The following is a 21643-nucleotide window of genomic DNA, read 5'->3' on the forward strand; positions in this document are numbered from 1 at the left end:
GCCGCCCGGCAGCGGGTGACGGGTGCCGGGACCGCGGCCTCCGGGACCCTGCTGCCCAGCTGCCCAGGCCGGCCGGGCGGGAGCGGGAGTGCGTGGACCCCACCCTCGGGGCACCCGGCGCCGGGACCTGCTCCTTCTCCCGTGGGAGGGAGGACCCCCGCATTCCCGGGACAGCCAGAGGAGATCGCCGCAGGGCGCGCGCTGTCCCTCCCACGCTGGCTTTGGAGGAGACCCCCAGAAGTCGGGAAGGGTAGTGGGACCTGAAGGAGCCGGAGTGAGACCGCCCCCACTCCCCAACGCACTCCAGACAGTTCGGGACTTTGGAGGCAAAGAGAAAGGGAGCCATGCCTGTGGAGTAGGCACCCCACATCCCACCCAGTACTCACCGCCGAGAGGCGTCCTGACACGCACGAGCCAGGACCCTCCAGGGAACCCGCAGCAATCGGTTCCAGTTTGCTGGAGAGTGGAAGACCTCGCCCCTCAACTTCCGTGCGCCTAGACAGTGGACCCCGGCAGAGCCCCTCCGCTCAGATCTCCAGCAGACAGAAAGAGCCCTCAACCCCTGAAGGATCCAGTTTGGGGGGGAGGGGGATTCCCCCAAAGGGGAGGAGACAACTCCTGGTTGGGAGAGGCTCCTCCCCTCCTCCCTAGGGTAGCAGGCAGGGTGTGGGGGGTGTGCCACCTTCCCCAGGTAGGTCCTCCCTCTCCCCCTCCTTCGGCCCCTCTTCCTCGGAGGACTCAAATCCCCGCTCCGGCTAGGGAGGCTCTTCCAGACACTGGAAGAGTCACAGAGGATGAGACCTGTCACCTGCCTGTGAAGAGGGGAATCCCTGCAACCTCAAACTTCTGTAGCAGGTGGTTTCCTCCAGTGGCTGGGGGAACCTTGGAGGCAGGTTAGTGCTTTCGTGCATTTTCTATCTGTTGTCTTTAGGCACCAGTAGGCATGGGGAGCTGAAATGGTGGATCTTGGGGTTCATTCCTGTGGAAGGTAGAGTCCCCTGGGAAATGTCTTCTGATGGAGCTTCTGCATTGGAAGCTGTGTGTTTTTGCAGACTGAGAAACGGGCTTTTTAGATTTCGGAGACCAAAGGGATGGGTCATTTGCAGTCCCTAGAGAAGTGGATGCTCTTACTGAGAACAGACAACAGGTGCGTTTTCAGGACGCCATGGTTACTGTTAGTAATGCAGGATACAGCACAGCCAGAATCCCACAGCACGCCCCATCCTTGGGTCTTGTCCTCTGGTGAATGGACCTGCGAAAGTGATGGGGACACCTTGTGTCTTGCCTAGGGCATGCCAACGTCAATTTAATGGCCACAGAGGCCTTCCTTCCAGTCTAGTGCAATGTCTGTTTGCCTGACTGTCAATCTGTCCCTACCCACTCTCTCTATCTTGAATACCAGGAGGCCCTTCTGACGTCCCTGCTTCAGGCTGGGTATCTACCATCCAAAGGGAAATGTGAATCCACATGCCCTGAGGTGAGAAAACAAAACAAAACTGTCTAGGGTAGTGCACCCTGGTGGGCTTAAGTCTTCCCAGATAGTGGTCCTGCCTTTGGCTGACAGTTCCTCCGAAAAATCAGATTGTGGCTAAGAGGCAGAGAGAGAATGTTTCCTAGCTTCCCTCCATACCTCATCTGCATGAGTTGATCACCCAGGAGGTCTGACTTCGGCAGAGTTTTTTTTTTTTTTTTAAGTTTCCTTCCAGGAAAACATCTACTGGTCCCATCATCTCCCTTCCCGTTCTCTTGCTTATTTCTGGGTCCCAGGAACCTCGTGGTGAAAATTTTCATCTTACCTTGGAGAATCATCAAAATCTAGAATCTTTAGAAAAAGCAGGACAAAAGGCACCAAGAAAATTTCCTAGTTGAGCCTGGACTGTATCTGTAGCAGAGCTCTGAGTTTTCACCCGAGGTCACTATCTGCAGGCCTGCTCTCTGGTCTGTTCATTGGACCATGCCTCATGTTCTGTCTGGGGCTTCCTCCCCTTGGGTTTTTAGTGTCTGCCTCCCTAGATGGGCCGTGGGCAGACTCTCAGTCCTGGAGGTTTCTGTAGTGGCGGTGTGTGAGATGAGGCTGTAGTCCACGAGTCTGATGGCTGTGCTATAGAATGATGTTCTCGGCTCTCAGTGGAGATGAAGGTGGCTTGGTGTCTGTGTTTTGGGCATGTACATGGAGCAGGGTGCACTAGTGTTTCCCGAGTGTGCTCTCTGATCCCTTAGAGTCATTTCTGGCAGGCATGTAGAAGCAGGTCACCTTCTGCAAGGACCTAGAAGAAGTGAGGAAAGCTTAGCAGTCCCTCTGCCACCAGTGGGAATTCTCATGCCCCCTTCTGGCAATCATATCTGGCAGCGGGGCAGCGTTTTCGCAGGTTGGGCCCATTTCTCCCGGGACTGGTAGAAGAGCTTCATTATGGATACCTCCAGTCTCAAAAAAGATGAGGCTCCTTTACTCCCATGTCTAGAATCGCCTGCCCCACTTTTTGAAAAAGTGATGTCTCTGGTGTAGTAGTGGCTTGTTTTCTTACGAAGCACTTTGCCAGATGCTGGAATGCAACTTCTGGATGGCGCTGTGTGAACTGTCCTGTAGCTGCTCCAGGCGGACCACTCATTCGACTGGCTCTGTTGGGACAGGAATCAGTGTGGGGCTGGTTGGATTAACTATGATTTGGAGTGTTCTATTTCCTGGACTGTATCTTATGACTGCATCTAAATCTGCTTGAAAGACAGATGATGATATTTCCTCCACCCCTTCATCCTTGGAGGTTTCCCGACCTTACACTAATCAGTATGGGGTTGATATGAATGACGAGACATTTGAAATGCAGACATTCTGACAGCTTGCAGAGTTGCTTTAGAATTTGAAACTCAACCACTGCACCTTTGTTTCTAATGCTGCCTCTATGATCTGCTATAATTTTTGACATTCTCTTTCCTTTGTTTTAAAGACTTATTGTGTGTTTTATGTGTGGAAGTATTTCCTCTGCATGTGTGCACACCAGAGGAAGGGATCATTCCATGAGGCCACAGTTACAGATAGATGTGAGCGACTGTATTGGTGCTGGGAATTGAATTCAGGCCTTCTGGAAAAGCAGCCACTGTTCTTAACTGTTGAGCCATCTCTCCAGCACCTCACACTCTCTTTTCATCAAAATACTTCGGTGCTTGGTGCTGGCCTTTGGGCTGCCCATGCATGTTAAACACTCTGAGCCATACATACAGCCTACTAATATTCATTTTTTCTTCATTCAAAAACAATGGTTTACTTACTAAGTGCCTTAGGCATATTAAGAGATATTAGATAATCCTCACAACAACTCTTGTAGGAATAATTAACCTTTATTTAAAAGGATTTTAATATGAGTAGTGGTGGTGCACACCTTCAATCCCAGAACTGGAGGCAGAGGCAGGCAGATCTCTGAGTGAGGACATCCTGGTCTACAGAGTAAGCTCTAGGACATCTGTGTAGCCATTGAAGCCAGGGCTACCCAGAAAAACAAACAAACAAACAAACAAACAAGCAAACAAGCAAACAAAAAAAAGAAAAAAGAAAAAGAAAAAAATCTTTTAAAAAACTTTGTAGATGTGTGTGTGTGTGTGTGTGAGAGAGAGAGAGAGAGAGAGAGAGAGAGAGTGTGTGTGTGTGTGTGTGTGTGTGAGAGAGAGAGAGAGAGAGAGAGAGAGAGAGAGAGAGAGAGAGAGAAACAGTGTCTCACTATGTATTGGTGGCTGGCTGGCCATGAGCTTACTATGCAGCTCATTGCTGGCTCAAACTCATGGCAATCCTCCTGTTTCAGCCTTCCAGAATGTTAGCTGTACAAGCTTTAGTCACTATATCTAACTTTTTAGAATTTTTATTTTATTTTACAGAGCTAGAAATTAAGATACAGACAAGTTAAATGACTGGTCTGTCAGGGCTGGACTTGCAACCCAGGCAGCATGGCCGATCACCCCATCGCTACCCTGTTAGCTTTGGCATTATGTACGGCTCAGGAAGCTATCCTTCCTGGATACCTGACTTGGGTTCCACATGGAGAGCAGTGGTAACTAGCTGTTTGGGTAAAACGGGCAGTAAACAGTGCAGCTTCTTGTGGCCCTACAAGTCCTGTACCTCTGGCCGTTCATTCCCCAGGAAGACTTTGTGTGCCTTTGTTGTGTGTGCTGCCTTTCCCCAGCACTGTAGTCTTTGTTAGCTGTCCCATGGATGTGATGGAGTCTGCCCTTTGGCTGCCTTTCCCAGATTCTGTGTGTATTTCCTTTCAGTCTTCCAGCATGCCGAGAAGAATGTGGCCTGACTCAGGTTCTGCCTAAGCCCAGTGGCACACGGCCCACCTGGAGAGAGGTCTGGGTAACTAGGTTGGCTGGCCTGAGAAATGGAACCACCTCTTGTTTGTGTTTCTAATAATAGCCCTGGACATTAGCCTTGTGCCATTATTTTGGGGAGTGTGGAATGTGTGGCAGCTACGAGCCCATTAGCTCCATTCCTGTCCCTCCAGGGATGAAGCCTTGGTTGGGGCTATGACTTCATTTCTTTTACTGGAGGGGGAAACTGAGGCATCAAGACTTCATCAGGGAGTGAGGGATGGCTAGGGGCACTTAGTGAGTCAGTGTTGGGGTTGGGAATAAATAGGACGAGGAAGCTCAGTCTCCACTTTATGGATGGGGAAGTAAGGGGGTAAGGGAGTAGGCCAGGCTGAAGAACAGGGTGCTGGGAGACCGGGAAGGACCAGGCCCCGTGGGCTTTGTAGAGTTTACACTGGAATGTATCCTGAGAGCTGAGGTTTGCATTTGGAGAGAGGGTAGTGGAGAAAGGTGTCTAACCTCAGGGTTCCACTGTGTGGGTAAGGGAGAGGAGGCATAGGGCAGCTAGAAAGAGGCAGGGAGTGTTTCCCTTCCAGGGATCCCTGGTGGCTGGCATGTGTCAAATGGGCTTTCTAAGCCTCTACTCTCATGCTCCATCCAGGTTGCCATCTAGAGCAGTTCAGAGGAAATGACTGAAAATTTCTGGCTAGAAAGATGAAATTTCCTGGGGTTATTTAGCAGGAGATAATAGGGGCTAGGGACTGATGCCCTGTAGACCCAGGGGAGCTGATTGTAGGAAGATTGCTTGAGTCTGGGAGCTTGAGACCATCGTGAACAGCAGACTCAAAACACACACACACACACACACACACACACACACACACACACACACACACACTCTCACCCTGGTTGAGAAGGACAGAGGCTGACTGACTAAGGAACAGGGTAATTAGTATCTTTCTAGGGATGAACTTGGTCCTTGAGAATTTGCTAATTGGCCTGTCACTGTTAGTTGTGAGAACCCAGCTATGGAACGGACACTGCGCAAGCTCCCTGCTGTAGTCCAGAGGCTGGGATGTTTTGACACAGCAAAAGGCTAGGTGTGTGGCTTCCTGGAGTGATGACATGTTCCCATTGTTTTCCAAGTTCCCAAGGTTTGGGGCAAGGTGGTGATATTAGAAAGAAAGGATTAGAGCTGGAGAGCGTGCTGAGGCTGAACGGGAAAGGCTTTCTTGGTACAAGTTACAAACAGGGCCCCGCTGTTTTTCTCTGCTCAAACAACTCTTGGGGTGCAGTTAGGTCTCTTGCTGCCCAGATCCCCAAGCACAGATGTTCTCTTCAGGGCTAGGTTGTCTTGTTGGCCGGGAACACTGGGCCAGGTACAGGCTGATTTCAAGGGTGGGGACCTGGTCAGGAGGAATGGGAATTCTGACCTGTAGGGGAAAGGGCAAGTGTCTGCAGCAAAGCTACAGTGTAGGACGAAAAAGTGAGAGCCTGAAAGGTATGTGCTGTGTTGGGGTTAGGAGAGAGAGGGTTGGGGTCCTGCTTGAGACAGACAGGGTTTGGGCTTGCCAAGTGTGTGAGTCTGTGCATGCTTCCCTGTATCTGGTCTGGTTGTGCCCCTTTTGGCTATGGATTGTTAGAGACATCATCCGCAGAACAGGGTTCTCACCCTTCCTAAGTTCTGAGGGGTAGCCTTGGCTGGTGCAGAACACCGTCCTGCTGTGACTGAGCAAGACATGCTAACTGGAATCCGGCAGCTGAGCAGGCACAGACCTGTCAGACAGTCAGTGCTTAGGGGCTCGCTGGCTTCAGCTCCAAGGAAGTGCCAAATGGCTACGTAGAGGTTCCTGTCAGCTTTTCTAGACCCTGCAATACAGCTACTATCGCCTATTCGTTGTCACCTTCCACCAACATGTCACTATCCACACCTCCCCGGTGGTGAGAGCCTAGGCGGTTTGGTTGGCGGCAGGGCAGGCAAACATCAGGCGTGGGCGGAATCGTAGCTCTAGGAGTTTGCATGGAGGTGCAGCCAGTCTGCGTGCCTGGCTGGGAAGGAAGGAGGGAGGAGAAGGGCGGGGAAGGGGAGCCAGCTCTTAGCCCCACGGAGGCTATTTTTAGCCAGGCTATCTGATTGTTACCGGTGTGCACACAGCTGGGTGTCTCCCTGGCTTGGTGAAGCCCAGCAGGCTTGGGAGGTGGGAGGTCTTTGCTGATGCTGACTTCTTCCTGGTGCTGGTGTCTGTGGGCGGGGCCTGCGTGGGGGAGCTTCCAAGGTGTGAGGGTAGCTGTGGACTCAGTAGCTGCTGCTTCTGTGTGACTTTGTTTGGTAATGTATGCCGTGTGCATGTTGTGGTCTCTAGGAGCGCGCCACTGTCCCGTGTCAGTCTTGTATCTTGCTGTTGCTGGTTGTCATCATTTGGTTATTTATTCCTTTATTGTAGTGCTGGAGACCGAACCCAGGGTCTCAAGCCAGTGCTGTACACTGAGCCACACCTTCAGCCCCCAACCCCTTAAATTTCTTTTTAAAGTTATTTTTTACGGATGAGTGTTTTGCATACATGTATGTATGCTTATCAAGTGTGTGTGTGTGTGTGTGCGCGCGCGCGCGCGCGCGCGCACCTCATGCTCTAGGAGGCCAGAAGAGGCTGTTGGATTCTCTGGAATTGGGCTTTGTAGATGGTTGTCAGCATTGGGAATGAAACCCAAATCCTCTTCCAGAGCAACAAGTGCTCTAAACTGTTGAGCTATCTCTTCTCTTGCCCTTCTCTTTTTTACTTTTTATTTTAAGACAGGCTCTCACTGAATTGCCTAGGCTGCCTATGGACTCACTGTGTAGCCCAGGAAGGCCTTTAACTTGTGATCCTGCTGCCTCAGCCTCCAGAGCAGTTGAGGTTACAGTGCTCCCAGACCAGTTCAGCTGCTAGATCCTGCACTTGGGACATGTCCAATCTGCCGTATATTAGCCATGTGTGTAGCAAAAGGCTGAGTGCGCTCATTTAGTAGGAAACATCTTTAAGAGTGGTGATGTGTGATTCTTCATTGGTGGATGCTTGTGTTTGCTCAGACTGTCTTTATATGTGCTATTGCTGTGTACTGGTGGATGCTATATATAAACATACAAGTGTCATGTAATTGGAGAATAGACTTCAGCTAATTTTACCTGCTGTCTAAGTGGGGTTGATTTTTTAAAAACTTATTCTTATATAGAGTTTAAAAATACTGTGTTGTGGAGCTATAAGGGGAAGTGAGTTCAGTTTTTGTGGGGTGTGATATCTGATCCTGCATGAAGGGAGAGTGTGGTCACACTCTCCATTAAGATGCGGGGTGTGAAGCGCCACCCCATCACCTGGTGGGTTGCTGGTGGTACTTGGTCACACTCTCCATTAAGATGCGGGGTGTGAAGCGCCACCCCATCACCTGGTGGGTGACTGTGGTACTTGGTCACACTCTCCATTAAGATGCGGGGTGTGAAGCGCCACCCCATCACCTGGTGGGTTGCTGGTGGTACTTGCACTTGGGGTCATGGGTCAGCTCAGGAGAGGGTTCCCTAGTGGGAATTAAAATGGGGCCGAGCTACTTGCCTTATACTTTGGACACAGAGTAGTTCTTGTCCCAGTAAACAGGAACCTCATCTGCCTTCCTCCCCACTTTGTCCTCTTCTCTGCAGAACCCAGAAGTACCATGGCCTCCGACCTAGAGAGCAGCCTCACCTCCATAGACTGGCTGCCCCAGCTGACTCTCCGAGCTACTATTGAGAAGCTTGGGAGTGCTTCTCAGGCTGGGCCTCCAGGGGGCAGCCGGAAGTGTTCCCCAGGCTCTCCCACCAATCCTAATGCCACCCTCAGCAAAGATGAGGCAGCAGTCCACCAAGACGGCAAGCCGCGATACAGCTACGCCACCCTCATCACCTATGCCATCAACTCTTCTCCCGCCAAGAAGATGACCCTCAGTGAGATTTACCGCTGGATCTGCGATAACTTCCCCTACTACAAGAATGCTGGCATTGGTTGGAAGGTGGGCCCGTTTCTATAGCTACCTTCTCCACTTTTGTTTCTTCCTGTAACCCGGTCTGGTTCATTCTGACTTGTTTCAGGGATATATAAACTCAAGGTCCCTTATCGTCTACCCCTACTTTTATTTACTTTAGCATTAATCAGCTTCATAAACTTTATCATGGAAACACTAGTGATGCCAAGCCATTAAGTACAGTTATGGGAAAGTAGGATGCTGTTGGTAGCCACGCGCTCTTATTGTCTGGTTCCCTCAAAAGGGCAGTCTTTGATTTCATGTCTTCCTTGTCACTCTGCTATGTTCAAGTCATTGAGCAAGGCAAGGCACAACTCTTGCTTTGGTAGGAAACTCACTGAATTTCTACAGCTTCTATGTCATCGTTTTTTGAAGCATTGTATATACTAAGAAAAAAAGAATGATCAGGCCCTTTACCAATAGCTAGCTGCTTCACTAAGCAAGCAAGGAGGTCCTGAGACAGAGATAGAGGAGAAAGACAGTTGATATTAAACTGTTTATATTTTAGCCAGTTTTAGTCATATATGCCTTTAATCCTAGCACTTTGGAAGCAAAGGCAGGTGGATCTGAGTTCAAGGCCAGCCCGGTTTACATAGCAAGTTTCAGTCCAGCAGGGCTATGTAGTGAGACCCTCCCCTAACCTAAAAAGAAAAAGATGGAGGAGGAGGAAGAAGAATCCAAACAATAACAACAAAACCCCCAAAGATTTATTTATTTCGTGACAATCATCCCATGTGACTCAGGCTGGCCTGGAACTCACAATGCAGCTGAAGCTGACCTTGAACTACTGACTGTCTTGTCTTGATCTCCTAATTTTGGGCTGTCAGGCAGGCATCACCAAGCCAGGCTTGCTTGTAATCCTTTGGAGCAGCAACTCATTTGCCAATTGTTGGGTAGGAGTGGGAGTTAAATGTACTTTTCACTCTCTAAATCGCCACTTGACTTACAAGCCAGATGATGAATTGAGGCTATTGGAAGCATTCAATCTTCCCTTGGTAAATGTGTCCCCTCTAGGCGACAGTTCTCAACATACCTACACATATGTGCTACAGGTTTTCTTTTTCTCTAGATGTGGTCATTCTGAGTGTTACTAAGGATATGAAGCTGACCTGTGCTTTTGTTTAAGTCTGTGTGTTAGTGAGGATACAAGAGTGATGTGTTGTGTACCACAATACATCTGGAGGTCAGAAGAGAACCTTGGGTGTTGGTCCTTGTCTTTTAACTCGTTTGTCATTAACACATGTGTAACAGGCGCTCTCTCTCTCTCTCTCTCTCTCTCCATATATATGTATGTGTGTATACACATACACACACAGAATAAAATTCTGCTCTTTTGATTTTCATAGGGAATTGAGAAGTGGGGTAGATATGAATTTGAGGCGTTTATTTGTTGGTGTGTGTGTACATGTATGTTTATGACGTGTGTACAAGTGTAAGTACATTTGTACTATGTGTGGCTATGGAGGTTAGAAGACAGCCTGAGGTAGGGGCCTCATCCTCCCCTGGTTTAAGGCAGGGTCCCTATCGTTCACTGCTTCTGCCAGACTGGATAGTGTTCCAGGATTTTTTTGTTTTCTTGGTTTTTTTTTTTTTTTTTTGCTTTTTGTTTGTTTGTTTTTAAGAGTGGGTTTCTCTGTGTAGCCCTGGCTGTCCTGGAACTCACTCTGTAAACCAGGCTAGCCTTGAACTCAGAGATCTGCCTGGCTCTGCTTCTGCCTCCTCTGCCGAGCACTGGGATTAAGGTGAGCGCCACCACCTGCCTGGGTGCTTATGTCTCCACATCTAACCCTAAACCTCTGGGATTACAGGTGTGTTTGCCTATCCCTGTTAATGTGAATTTGGAGATCTGAACTTAGGTAACTTAGGTCTCTTCCTTGGGTACCACACTGTTTATTCAGTGAACCACGTCCCCAGATCCTAATTAAAATTCATTATTATTATTGTGTGTTGTGCATGGTGTACTTGTGTGTGTGTGCATGCGTGTGGAGGTAGGGGATGACTTTATAGAGTTGATTCTCCCCATCCCATCTGTATGTGGGTTTTAGGGATCAGGACCCCGGAATCGCCATCTCATCAGCTGTCAGCACCCTCCTCCCCTGGCCTCACCATGTAACTCTGGTTGTCCTCTCTGGAACTCACTGTGTACCAGAGTGGTCTCAAACTCACAGATTCTCTGGCCTCTTCCTCCTAAGAACTGGGTTTATTAAAGGCATGCACCTGCTCCTGGCTGTTTTTGAGAGTTGTCTTTCCATGCAGTCCTGGGTGCCCTAGAACTCATGTGACCAGGCTGGTTCCAGCTTGTGGCCACTCTACTGCTCATGTCTCCCGAGTGCTGGGCTTACAGGTGTGGCTATTCTTGTGTTCATTTTTGAGACAGGGTCTTACCATGTGACTCTGGCTGCCCCCGAACTGGCTGTCACCAGGCTAACCTTGACCTCAGCTCCTGGCTTCAGGCATTTATAGCCTGTTGTCAATTTGGTAGGAAGGCTGAAAAACTAGGAGAATAACTCTCAGGAGCCCCAGTTAACTTGGGTGATTCCCCCAGCGCGCCTCACCCCCAGTGCTTTCTGTGTAATGCTCCCTCCAGCAACACAGTCAAGAGGAGCCGAGTGTGCCCGGAACTTTATTGTATGTTCTTCCGTATTGCTGTGGAAAATACTGGTTTGCCCAGTGCTCAGACCTAACTTGCTTCTTTGCTTCCCCAGAATTCCATCCGACACAACCTTTCTCTTAACAAGTGCTTCCGGAAGGTGCCCAGACCTCGGGATGACCCCGGGAAGGTGAGACACTGGAGAATCAGAGGGGGAGGAAAGGAGAGGGAACTAGTTGACGCTCAGATCCCTGTGGCTGTTCTAATTACCTAAAGAAGGAGCCATGCTAATTTTAAGAGCATTGCTGTTTTCCTTGAAGGAAAAACGTGGCTGCCAAGCTTCTGGCTCCTCACTAGAACAGTGACTAAGAAAGACTAGTAAATCATCTTGTTTTGAATAGGGATGTTTATGACAGCTGATTTTGAGGCTCTCTTCCCTCTTCCTCCCTCCTCCCCCACTCATCCCTTTTTTCTTCTCTTTCTTTCTTCCTATGTTTTGACACAGAATCTTACTATGTAGGCATGGAACTTAATATGTAGACCTGGCTAGCCCTCAACTCAGATTTGAGTGGTGGGGTTAAAGGCATGTACCAAGATGGGCATGGTGTTGCGCACTGTTAATCCCGGCACTCAGGAGGTAGAGAAGGTGGATATCTGTGAGTACAAGGCCAGTCTGGTCTACATAGAGAGTTCCAGGATAGCCAGGACCTTATAGAGAGACTCTGTCTTAAAAAATAAAAACCAAACATGTACCATTGTGCCCGGCCTCTTTTATTTTTTTGAGATAGTCTGTCTCTGTAGTTCAGGCGGCTGAGGCCACTTTCTTTCTCTCTTTCTTTTCCTTCCTTCCTTCCTTCCTTCCTTCCTTCCTTCCTTTCTTTTCCATTTTTTTTTTTTTTTTTTTTTGTTTCCAGAGACAGGGTTTCTCTGTGTAGCCCTGGATGTCCTGGAACTCACGCTGTAGACCAGGCTGGCCTCGAACACACAAACATCCACCTGCTTCTGCCTCCTGAGCACTGAGATTAAAGGCGTGGGCCACCACCACATAACCTGGAAGCTTTTCTATGCAAAGTCTTCAGATTTGCCTTCCAAAGGGAGGAAGGGGGGCATTCTGTGCATTTGACAGATGCTAGAGCCCACTGGACTTGAGCCTCAGGTCATAAGGACTGCTCAGTGACCTTTGAGGACAGAGTCATTTCTCACTAGTTCTCAGCTCCCTTGGGACTCTGTCCGGCTGTCTCTTCTTCTCCTTCCTTTGCCTTTCCCCCCTCTCTTGCTTGATCTCACTTCCTCCTTCCTCTCCTCTGTTCTGTACTGGGGAATCCAATGTGAGGCGTTGCCTGTGCTAGGCAAGCATTTACCGCCTAGTTATATTCCCCAGCCCCGCCCCATTTCCAGCATGGTTGCTGTAAGAAACTTCCTGAGTGCCTGTTTCCAACAGGAACTTCTATAGGTGATGATTTTCCTTTCGGTGGGTTGGTTCCCCTTCCAGGGCTCTTACTGGACGATTGACACCTGCCCTGATGTTTCCCGGAAGAGAAGACACCCTCCGGATGATGACGTAAGCTCTCTCCATTGGGGGCATCCCTTCCTTGGATTTTAGTTATTTCTGCGGTGAATGTGGGTTAACACCAGCAAAGGGGAGACAAAAGCTTGAGCCTCAGTGGGTGTTTCACCTGTGCAGATAGCTTTTTCTTCTTTCATAATTCTCAGCTCTCCCAAGACTCCCCAGAACAGGAGGCCAGCAAAAGCCCCCGGGGAGCTGTCCCGGGGAGTGGAGAAACCTCACTGCCTCACGAGGGGAACCCTCAGATGTCACTACAGAGCCCCTCCTCCATGGCCAACTACAGCCAGGTAGGAAGCAGGAGCTATGGGCACAGGGCAATTGATGGATGGTTGAGTAGGTTTGGATACTGCCCTGTTCACAGGAACATGGGAAAGAAGGAAAAAGCCAAACAGGGAAACCCAGGCAGCAGGAAGGAGAGAGAGCCAGACCGGGGGGGGGGGGACAGGGGGGGGGACAGCGGGGTGGCAGAATTTTGAGCAAATCAGGAAAATGAGTGGTGAGAAGAGTAAAAGAAATGGGTGGTGACAGAGAGAAAGGAGGACCCCAGGGAAGGGTCATAGAGTCAGGAAAGCTACAGTAAGACAGAGAGAAAGGAGGACCCCAGGGAAGGGTCAGCTGGAGAGGGTGACAAGGACAGGCCTGAGAGGCTGGTGGCCTTTGGGGGGTTGTACTGCTTCAGAAGGGACTTAGACCCTGTCCTTACCTGTTCCGTAGGGCCCGGGGTCTGTGGATGGTGGAGCAGCGACAGCAGGGGCTCCAGGTCGAGAAAGCACAGAGGGTGCTACCCCCCTCTACAACACCAACCACGACTTCAAATTCTCCTACTCAGAGATCAACTTCCAGGACCTAAGCTGGTCCTTCCGCAACCTCTACAAGTCCATGCTGGAGAGGTCCTCCTCCTCACAACACGGTGAGCCTGCAGCGACGATGGCCGTGTGGCGTCCTTAGAGTTTCTTTTCTTTCTTTCCCTTTTTTCTTTGACACAAATCTCTCTGTAGCCCTGGTCTGGAAGTGACTCTGTAGACCAGGCTGGCCTCAACCTCACAGAGACTTGCCTGCCTCTGCCTCCCTAGTGCTGGGATTAAAGGCTCCCTATATATATATATTGGGATTAAAGGTTACCTATTTATAATGGTAACATTCTCTTCTCTTCCAGTTTCCTGTCCTTTTGGTTTTTTTGAAATTACATTTTGTGTGTGTTCATGTGTGCACTGCACATGCCATGGCACACATACATGTTCAGAAGACAGCTTGTGGGGGTCAGTTCTCTTCTACCATTAAGGTCCCACGGATCAAGCTTGAGTTGGGCTTGGTGGCCAATTCATTTGTCTGAGAGACAGGGTTTCTCTTTGTAGCTTTGGAGGACGTCCTGGAACTCACTTTGTAGACAAGGCTGGCCTCAAACTCACAGAGATCCACCTGCCTCTGCCTCCCGAGTGCTGGGATTAAAGGCATGCTCCACCAATGCCTGGCTTCTTGTTTTGATATGTGAAACAGGTTATCGGTCAGAGGGAACGTAAGGGCTAAAGTATTTGGTGCCAGACAGCTGATTCAGGGGCCCACTGGGTTATCATCTTCAGAAAATGAATTGGAAGTTCAACCCAGGGCAGCGATTCCCCCACACCCCTGCCCCAATACTGGGGACTGACCAGGGTCTTGTGTGTATACGGTGAGCACTCTACCATTGTGCCTGCCACACCCTCTAATTCTGGGCTGTGAGCAAGTCATTCAGAGCATGGCCACTAGGGGGCAGTGGTAGCACCCTTACCCCAAGAATCCTTATGCTTTGTATAAGTAATTCACTTTTTTAGTAAGTTAGATTGAGACAGAATGGCAGATACCCCAGGCTGGCCTTGAGTTTGAGACAATGTAGCCAAGGATGGCTTTGAACTTCTGATTCTTCTCTCACCTGAGTGCTGGGATTACATGTGTGCTCCCTTATACCTGGTTTATGTGCTACGGAGGGAGCCAGGGTTTAGTGCAATCAGAGCTACAACTGAGGCTGCTGCCTGCTGAACCTCACTGCCAGCTCTTAATGCTTTATTATTATTAACATTATTGTTTCCTTTGAGATAGGGTCTCACTATGTAGGTTCTCTCTCCTCAACCTCACTCTGTAGACCAGTCTGGCTTTGAACTCAAGGAGGTCCCCCTGCCTCTGCCTTCTGAGTGCTGGGATTAAAGCTAGTATGTTATTTATTTATTTATTATTTGTAAAATATTTCAAACAGATACCAAAGTAGAATGGATTTAAAAAAAAAAAAAAACCCTGGTTTCCATCACTTAAATTTATTTTGTTCAGCTTATTTTATTTGCCATTTGTTTCAAAGGAAATAGTTGTGTGAATTTCCCAGACATTATATCATTCCCGGTAAATTCAGTTTCAGTATGCATCACAAAGGCCTCTCTTTTAGTTTTCCACCACACTGTTACCCTTCCCAACACAATGCATACCACTTCCTCAGTAGCAGCTGGCCTCTTGCCCATTTGCAAATTTCCACGATTATCGAGTGAGAACTAGTGAAAGTCCTTATTGGGTAGCTTCCCGAGAGCCGGTGTGGTTTGGTGTGCTGCCGTGATTATATCTTACAGTGTTCTAGTTGGCTTTGTGTTGCTGTGGTAAAGACCACGACGGAAGGGTAGACACCTCGAGAGGAGAGCAGGCAGAGGCCGTGGGGGACGCTGCTCACTGACTACTCCCCATGGCTTTCTCTCTGCTTTCTTTCCTTTTCTTCTTGGGACAGGGCTTTTTTGTTTGTTTGTTTGTTTGTTTTATGTAGCCCTGGCTGTCTTAGAACTTACTAGGTAGATCAGGCTGGTCTGGAACTCAAAGAGCTCTGCCCACCTTCGCCTCTTCTTGAGTGCTAGGATTAAAGGTGTGTGCTATCATGTCAGCTTCAGCCTGCTCCTGAACCACCTGCCCAGGGATGGTGCGGCCCAGTGGTCAGGGCCCTCCCACTTAAGTCATTAATCCAAAAAAATGTGCCACAGATAGGCCTACATGCCCAGTCCGATTGGCATTTTCTCAATTGATATTCCTTCTTTCCAGATGTTCCTTGCTTCTGTAAAGTTGACAAAAAAGCAACCACACACACACTTGCACACACAAGCACGTTTTTTGCATTTGAATGTTCAAGTGTGTGTGTGTGTGTGTGTGTGTGTGTGTGTGTGTGTGTGTGTCTGTCCGTCTGTCTGTCTGTTTGTGTGAATGTGTAAATGTGTATGCCTGTGAAAGTCTGAGGTCAATATCGGCTATTTTCTTTAGCTGTTTCCACCTTATGTACTGAACCCATGCTGATCCATTAGACAAGTCTAGTTAGTCACCCTGCTTTGGAGCCCGGCTCTCTCTGCCCCCTGAGTACTGGGATTGCAGGTGGCTGCACACCCACCCAGCCCACCCAATGTTCACATAGGTGCTGGGGATCCTAACACTGCTTCTCACAGCTGCAGAGCAAGCATTAGCCCCCTGAGCCATCCTTCCAGCCCAGTTCATACATTCTTAAAAAAGAAGTTAGAAGTATTGACAGGGCTGGGAATTCAGGTGAGGTGTCAGGCCTTCTCGTCTGCTTGGTAGTGCTTTGAGGGCAGCCTGGGCAGACAGAATGATGAGGGGCACAGGGGCCTCAGTCACATTACCTTTTGTCTGAGATCTGCCATCCCATGCACATTGCTTGAGCCCCTTCCAGAACCTGCTGGTCTGTCACCAGTGTCTCCCTCCTTTCCTCTCTGACCCCTCCTCTTCCCAGGCCTCCTCTGCCATCTTCCTTTCCCGCTCCCTTCTCTTTTCTTAGCAAGGTCTCTGTAGACCAGGCTGGCCTCGAACTCCCAGTGCTGGGATTAAAGGTGTGCGCCACCACCACCCAGGCAGAAAATAAAATTTAAGGGGAAAAAAAAAAAAAACCTCAATGTTTTAAGAAACTTAATGATTTGGAGAGATGGTTTAGTGATTGAGAGTTTATGGTTTTGTGTTGGTGGTCGTCGTAGCTACCCTAAACTGCCTTCGGCCTTGGGGGCTGCAGGCTGGACACTCCCCCAAGTTAGCTCTTTCTTGTCTAGTTGGCTGGAGAGGTTAATCAGTCCATCCGCTGCCTCCCACCCAAGCTGCATTTCCTGGTAGTGCATACGAGAAGGCAGAAGAAGAGTAGAGGCAATCGGTGCAGTAAACCATGCTTGCTTAATAGCTTTGTTTTAGTTACAATTTAATGTTTAAATTTCACCCCCTATGTGACTTCCTTTGAAACTGATTCCAGCCCTATATCTAAATCCCCTAAAGGTAGCATGAAAGGTCACCAATGAGGGTTTTAAGAATTTTTATTAACATTTCTGTGGTCACCAGTGGGTCAAAGCTTTCCCTAATCTAACTGCTTTTCCGGTCTGTTATCTACTAGGAGGGACACAGGGTCCTTGCGGTCACAAGATATGCTCTTGTCCTTTAACTCTTCTGCCCAAGCTCTCATCCTGAGAAGATGTCATTTAGTGAAACTGTTTCGCCCAAATCACTTACCTACTTCCTCCTCCCCGGCAGGGTTTTCCTCACTCCTGGGAGACATGCCACCTTCTAACAACTACTACATGTACCAGCAGCCGCCACCTCAGCAGCAGCAGCAACAGCAGCAGCAGCCGCCGCCACCCCAACAGTCACAGCCACAGCAGCCACAGGCACCCACTCAGGGCCCCTCAACAGTAGGGGGTGCCCCTCCACTGCACACCCCAAGCCCCGATGGTTGTACTGCATCAGGGGGAAAACAAGCCGGAGCTGAAGGCTACGGCGCCCCCACTGTGATGGCCATGCACCCTCCCCAACTGCAGCATGGAGGCTACCACCCTCATCAGCACCATACGCACTCCCATCCTGCCCAGCAGCCAGCACAGCATCAAGCACAGAGCCAGGCACCCATCAATAGCACTGGCTTTGGTGAGCATGGAGGGCACACAGAAAGCTGGGAGGAGGGTGAGTGAACTGTCCTGCTGGCAGGGAGGAGCCAGGGGTGAAAAAACTGGCAGTTGGTCTTTGGGGTTCAGTCTCTTATCCTCTCCCCTCATCTCAGCGCATGGAAGTTGGACATAAAACCCCGTACAATGGGTTTCCTGTTCATATTCATAGATGAATTAGCATTGTTTTGCATATTTGCCTATGAACTGGTGGTGCTAAAAGGACAGGCCAGCCTGCCATCCCTGAGTCTCCAGTGAGGGCGTGGCCTCAGCTGACTTGGTGATGCGGCTCTTCAGCGGGGTGAGAGACTTGCATGTGTTGACTGCTGTCTCCCAGCTTGTCTCACTACCCCCTTCCCACAGCCTTTCCTCCAGACTGGTGCTCCAGTATTGACTCCTTAAAGGAAAGCTTCAAGATGGTGAACCGGCTCAACTGGTCCAGCATTGAGCAATCCCAGTTTTCAGGTTGGCACCTTAAGGACCCAAGTGGACAGAAGAGAGGGATGGACTAGGACCCAAGGGATGTCCAAATGGGTGTGGGAATGAGAATTTCATCACTTGTGCATGTTATACCAGAAAGATATGAGTATCTTTAGGCTGTTTCAAAAGTTTGCCATTGTTCAAACGTTACAATGCTTTATGCTGGTCGTCTTGTGTCTCAGGGAAGATCAAAGGCTCCTGGGAACTCAGACTATGGACCGCCATTTTGTAGTTTTACTTCTCGACAGAGAGATGATAGTGAATTCATTAAGTCACTTTGAATATTTTTTAAATAATTTATTTATTCTTATTTTATGTACATTGGTGTTGTGCCTGTATATATGTTTATGTGAGGGAGTCAGATTTCAGAGTTACAGACAGTTGTGAGCTGCCATGTGAGTGCTGGGAATTGAACCTGGGTCCTCTGGAGATCAGTCAGTTCTTCTAACTGCTGAGCCATCTCTCCAGCCCCACTTTGAATATTTTTATTTATTGATGAGATGAAAATTAAAATAAGAATTTGGCAAGGAACAAATGGAATGAAAAGTTGAAAGGCGGAATTGTAGAGTGATGTAACTCATGGGCTCCAGATGGTCATTTTGGGATTTCCCTAAAAGAAAAACAAAATAGTTTCAAATTTAGTCAGAAGCATCCTTAGCTAGAGTGAAATGAGTAGGGTTAATGTAAGCAGTCCTAGAGAAAAAAAATTGTAATTAAAGACTGGCATATTTAATGATACTTGTTGTCATATCATATTTCAATATATACTTATATACACAAAAAAGAAAAAGGTATAAGTCATTATTGTTAGTGCACGATAGTGGCTGTGCAAGTTGAGAGGAAACCTTGTACCAGAGATGGTGTGGTGGGGGCTTCGGTGGCTCCTCAGGGCTGGCATGGCTGGGTTCTCACTTGTGGTGGCTCCTCAGGGCTGGTGTGTCTGGGTTCTCACTTGTGGTGGCTCCTCAGGGCTGGCATGGCTGGGTTCTCATTTGTGGTAGCTCCTCAGGGCTGGCATGGCTGGGTTCTCATTTGTAGAGCTGATGGAGAGTCTACGGCAGGCAGAGCAGAAGAACTGGACCCTCGACCAGCATCACTTCGCCAACCTGTGTGACTCCCTCAACCACTTCCTCACCCAGACTGGTCACCTGCCCCCACAAGGGGGCTCCCACCGGCCACCTGCCCCTCCCCGCATCACTGACTCCTGTGCTCTCACCAGTGGCAAACCAGAGCCATCCATGAACCAAGGTACTACGCAGAGCTGCTAGAGAAGTGGGCTGTGAAGGGTGAAGGGAAAAGAGACACGAGGGACCGATTTTGTAGGCAGTGGACAGGCCGAGGCGCGGGACTGGGTTACTGACTGAGCATCTGTGATCACTGAAGGCCTGCAGGGGCAAACTGCAGAAGCAGCCGACCCGGTCCTTTCTCATGCCTTAGTTTGGGAGGGTTGAAAAAGGGAGGGGATTGGTTAAATAAAGAAAGCCCTTATTCCAAATTGCCCTGGTTATAATCTTCACCTGACTCACCACAGGGTCAAGCCAGTGAAAACAGATTTGATGACCATGTTTGTGGTCATTTTCAGATCTTTGATATTTCACAGTTCTAACATCCATCCCTTCTCACCCTAAGAACTGAGGACCGGTAGCTTCTGCAGAATGCTTCCTGCCTGCAGATTCTATAAACCAAGGCAGGAAGAGAGACAGAGACTGATGGGGCAAGGGGACCTGTTTTCTCTTTCTGCTTTGTTGACTACGATAATCCCCTAGTCAAGTAACTCTTGTTTTGCTTTTGAAGTGAACTCTTATGGGCATCCACAAGCCTCCCATCTCTACCCTGGCCCAGCACCCATGTACCCAATCTCCACCCAGGACACAACAGGTTACAGTCGCCCAGGTAAGAGCTGCAGAGTATTTACATACAGGCATGCTCATCTGTCAGTGTTGTTTTGCTTTCCTCTGGAACCCTCTCTTTGCCCTTCTGTCTGTCTCTGCTAGGATGGGGAGGGTCATGGTTCCCAAGCTGAAGGATGAGATGAGCTGCCCCTCTAGGGAGGAGTGCATCTGGTGAGACTAAGCAAGGCAGTTTTATCTAATTAATTTGCTTGGTTTTAGTGCTGGGAGTGCAGCCAGTTCCTGTACATACTAGACAAGAGCTTTACTTCTGAGCTACACCACTAACTTGGCATTGCTTTAAAATTACCTTATGGGACTGGAGAGATGGCTCAGTGATCAAGAGCCCTAGCTTTTCTTCCAGAGGACCTGGGTTTGATTCCTAGCATCCTCTTGGTTTACATGACTTAAATGATGGTCTGTAACTCCAGTTCCTGGGGATCTGACCTCTCTTCTGGCTTCTGGCACTGCACGAATGTGATACATAAATGAACATGCAGGGGAAACACATGTGCACTTATAATAAAACAGGCTTAAAATTTTTTTAAATTACCTTATAACTGCAATACTGACAGGAAGTAAAATTATAGACATTAAGTGAAAGAAACTGTGAGGGATATTCATGTCTATCTCAGGAATCAAGTTGGAAGAGAGGCAAATGAAATGAATATTTTATATAAGCATTTTACCCAGGTCCTGTCACCTGACCATTAGTATCAGGGATCTGGGGTCAAACTATCATGCTTTTTTTTTTTTTATTTGTTTTTTGCAGTGTTGGGTTAAAGTTAGGGTTTCTTAAATGCTGGGCAAGTTGCTTGCTCAGTGTGGCATTGAACTGTCTTTGATGGTGGGGTAGGCACAGTACGGGAGACACTGAGCCACGGTAGATGGTACCCGTGAACAGACCCCTCATGTTTAAATGAGTTTTAGGCAACTCACTGTTGACATCTTATGTGATCACAAGTATTTCAGTTTCTAGGGTGACTAGGTCTGTTTCTTTGTCCATGCACTGCAAATACAACTTTCTGTGCTATTTCATAAGTTATTCTGTCAGTTAGGTAGTCTTCCAAAACACAGGGTTTAGGACATGTGCTTGGTGTGTTTCCTGAGATGTCACTGAATGAATAGTCCAGGGCGGGCAGAAATAGCTGTGAGTTGCTGAGTCTGGCTCTTTGCTCTGTCCTTCATGGTGTCACTGGGGCAGAGCACTTCCCATCTAGACTGATGGACTTGCATCTCATCCAGCTTCCTTTATGGTCTGTCTTTCTTCTTGACAGCACACCATATGGTTCCGCGGCCATCTGTCCCGCCTCCAGGTGCCAATGAGGAGATTGCAGATGACTTCGACTGGGACTTGATCACTTAAAGAATCAGAGTGGACATCAGCCCAAGGCCTGGTGGTGAATTCTCGCCATGGAGGAAGAACAGCTCCCACCCATCCTCCCCAAACCTGTATATAAATATATAGCTTCTTAAAGTTCTCTCTGTCAGAGAACCCACCGCAAGATGCTGCCGAAGATAATCCCCTTTCCTTCCTTATTCTCTTTTCTTCCTAGTTCTTTATTATTATTCTAATTATATTATTATTATTATTGGTTATATACTGCCCAGTCTACTGCCCCTCACCATGGGCTATGCCTTCCTCTTCCCTATTTGAAATCTTCCAGCTGCAAGATGAGGCCATCATAGGTGTAGAGAGAGGTTTCAGATTCTAGTTCACTTTTCTCTCTGAGAAACTCAGTGCGGCTCCCACTCTCAGCTCTAAATTGTGCTCTGTTCCTGTCTGTTTCAGGCTGGCCCGGAGAGGCCTCAGCAGGCAGAGGGGGCGTCTAAGACACTGCTTGGCAGCCATGACTTT

General features: G+C 48.7%; 1 protein-coding gene across 3 annotated transcripts; it reads left to right on the forward strand.

Moving 5' to 3' along the window:
* Positions 1 to 21170, forward strand: Foxj2 (forkhead box J2). Of its 3 annotated transcripts, XM_051173268.1 has the most exons (12): positions 1 to 893; positions 1403 to 1477; positions 7970 to 8316; positions 11034 to 11108; positions 12411 to 12479; positions 12632 to 12772; positions 13200 to 13395; positions 17010 to 17435; positions 17780 to 17881; positions 18935 to 19144; positions 19691 to 19789; positions 21063 to 21170. In XM_051173268.1, the coding sequence occupies exons 3-12, from the start codon at positions 7984 to 7986 to the stop codon at positions 21149 to 21151; spliced, it is 1740 nt and encodes a 579-aa protein (XP_051029225.1). In that variant the 5' UTR covers positions 1 to 893; positions 1403 to 1477; positions 7970 to 7983; the 3' UTR covers positions 21152 to 21170. The 3 variants fall into 3 exon arrangements, with proteins under 3 accessions (XP_051029225.1, XP_051029224.1, XP_051029226.1); XM_051173267.1 differs by lacking the exon at positions 1403 to 1477; XM_051173269.1 differs by lacking the exon at positions 1403 to 1477 and having other exon boundaries at positions 17010 to 17399.
* The last annotated feature ends 473 nt before the right edge of the window (positions 21171 to 21643 follow it).

This window comes from Phodopus roborovskii, unplaced genomic scaffold (assembly GCF_943737965.1).
Source record: "Phodopus roborovskii unplaced genomic scaffold, PHOROB, whole genome shotgun sequence".
In the NCBI taxonomy this organism is placed as follows: domain Eukaryota; kingdom Metazoa; phylum Chordata; class Mammalia; order Rodentia; family Cricetidae; genus Phodopus; species Phodopus roborovskii.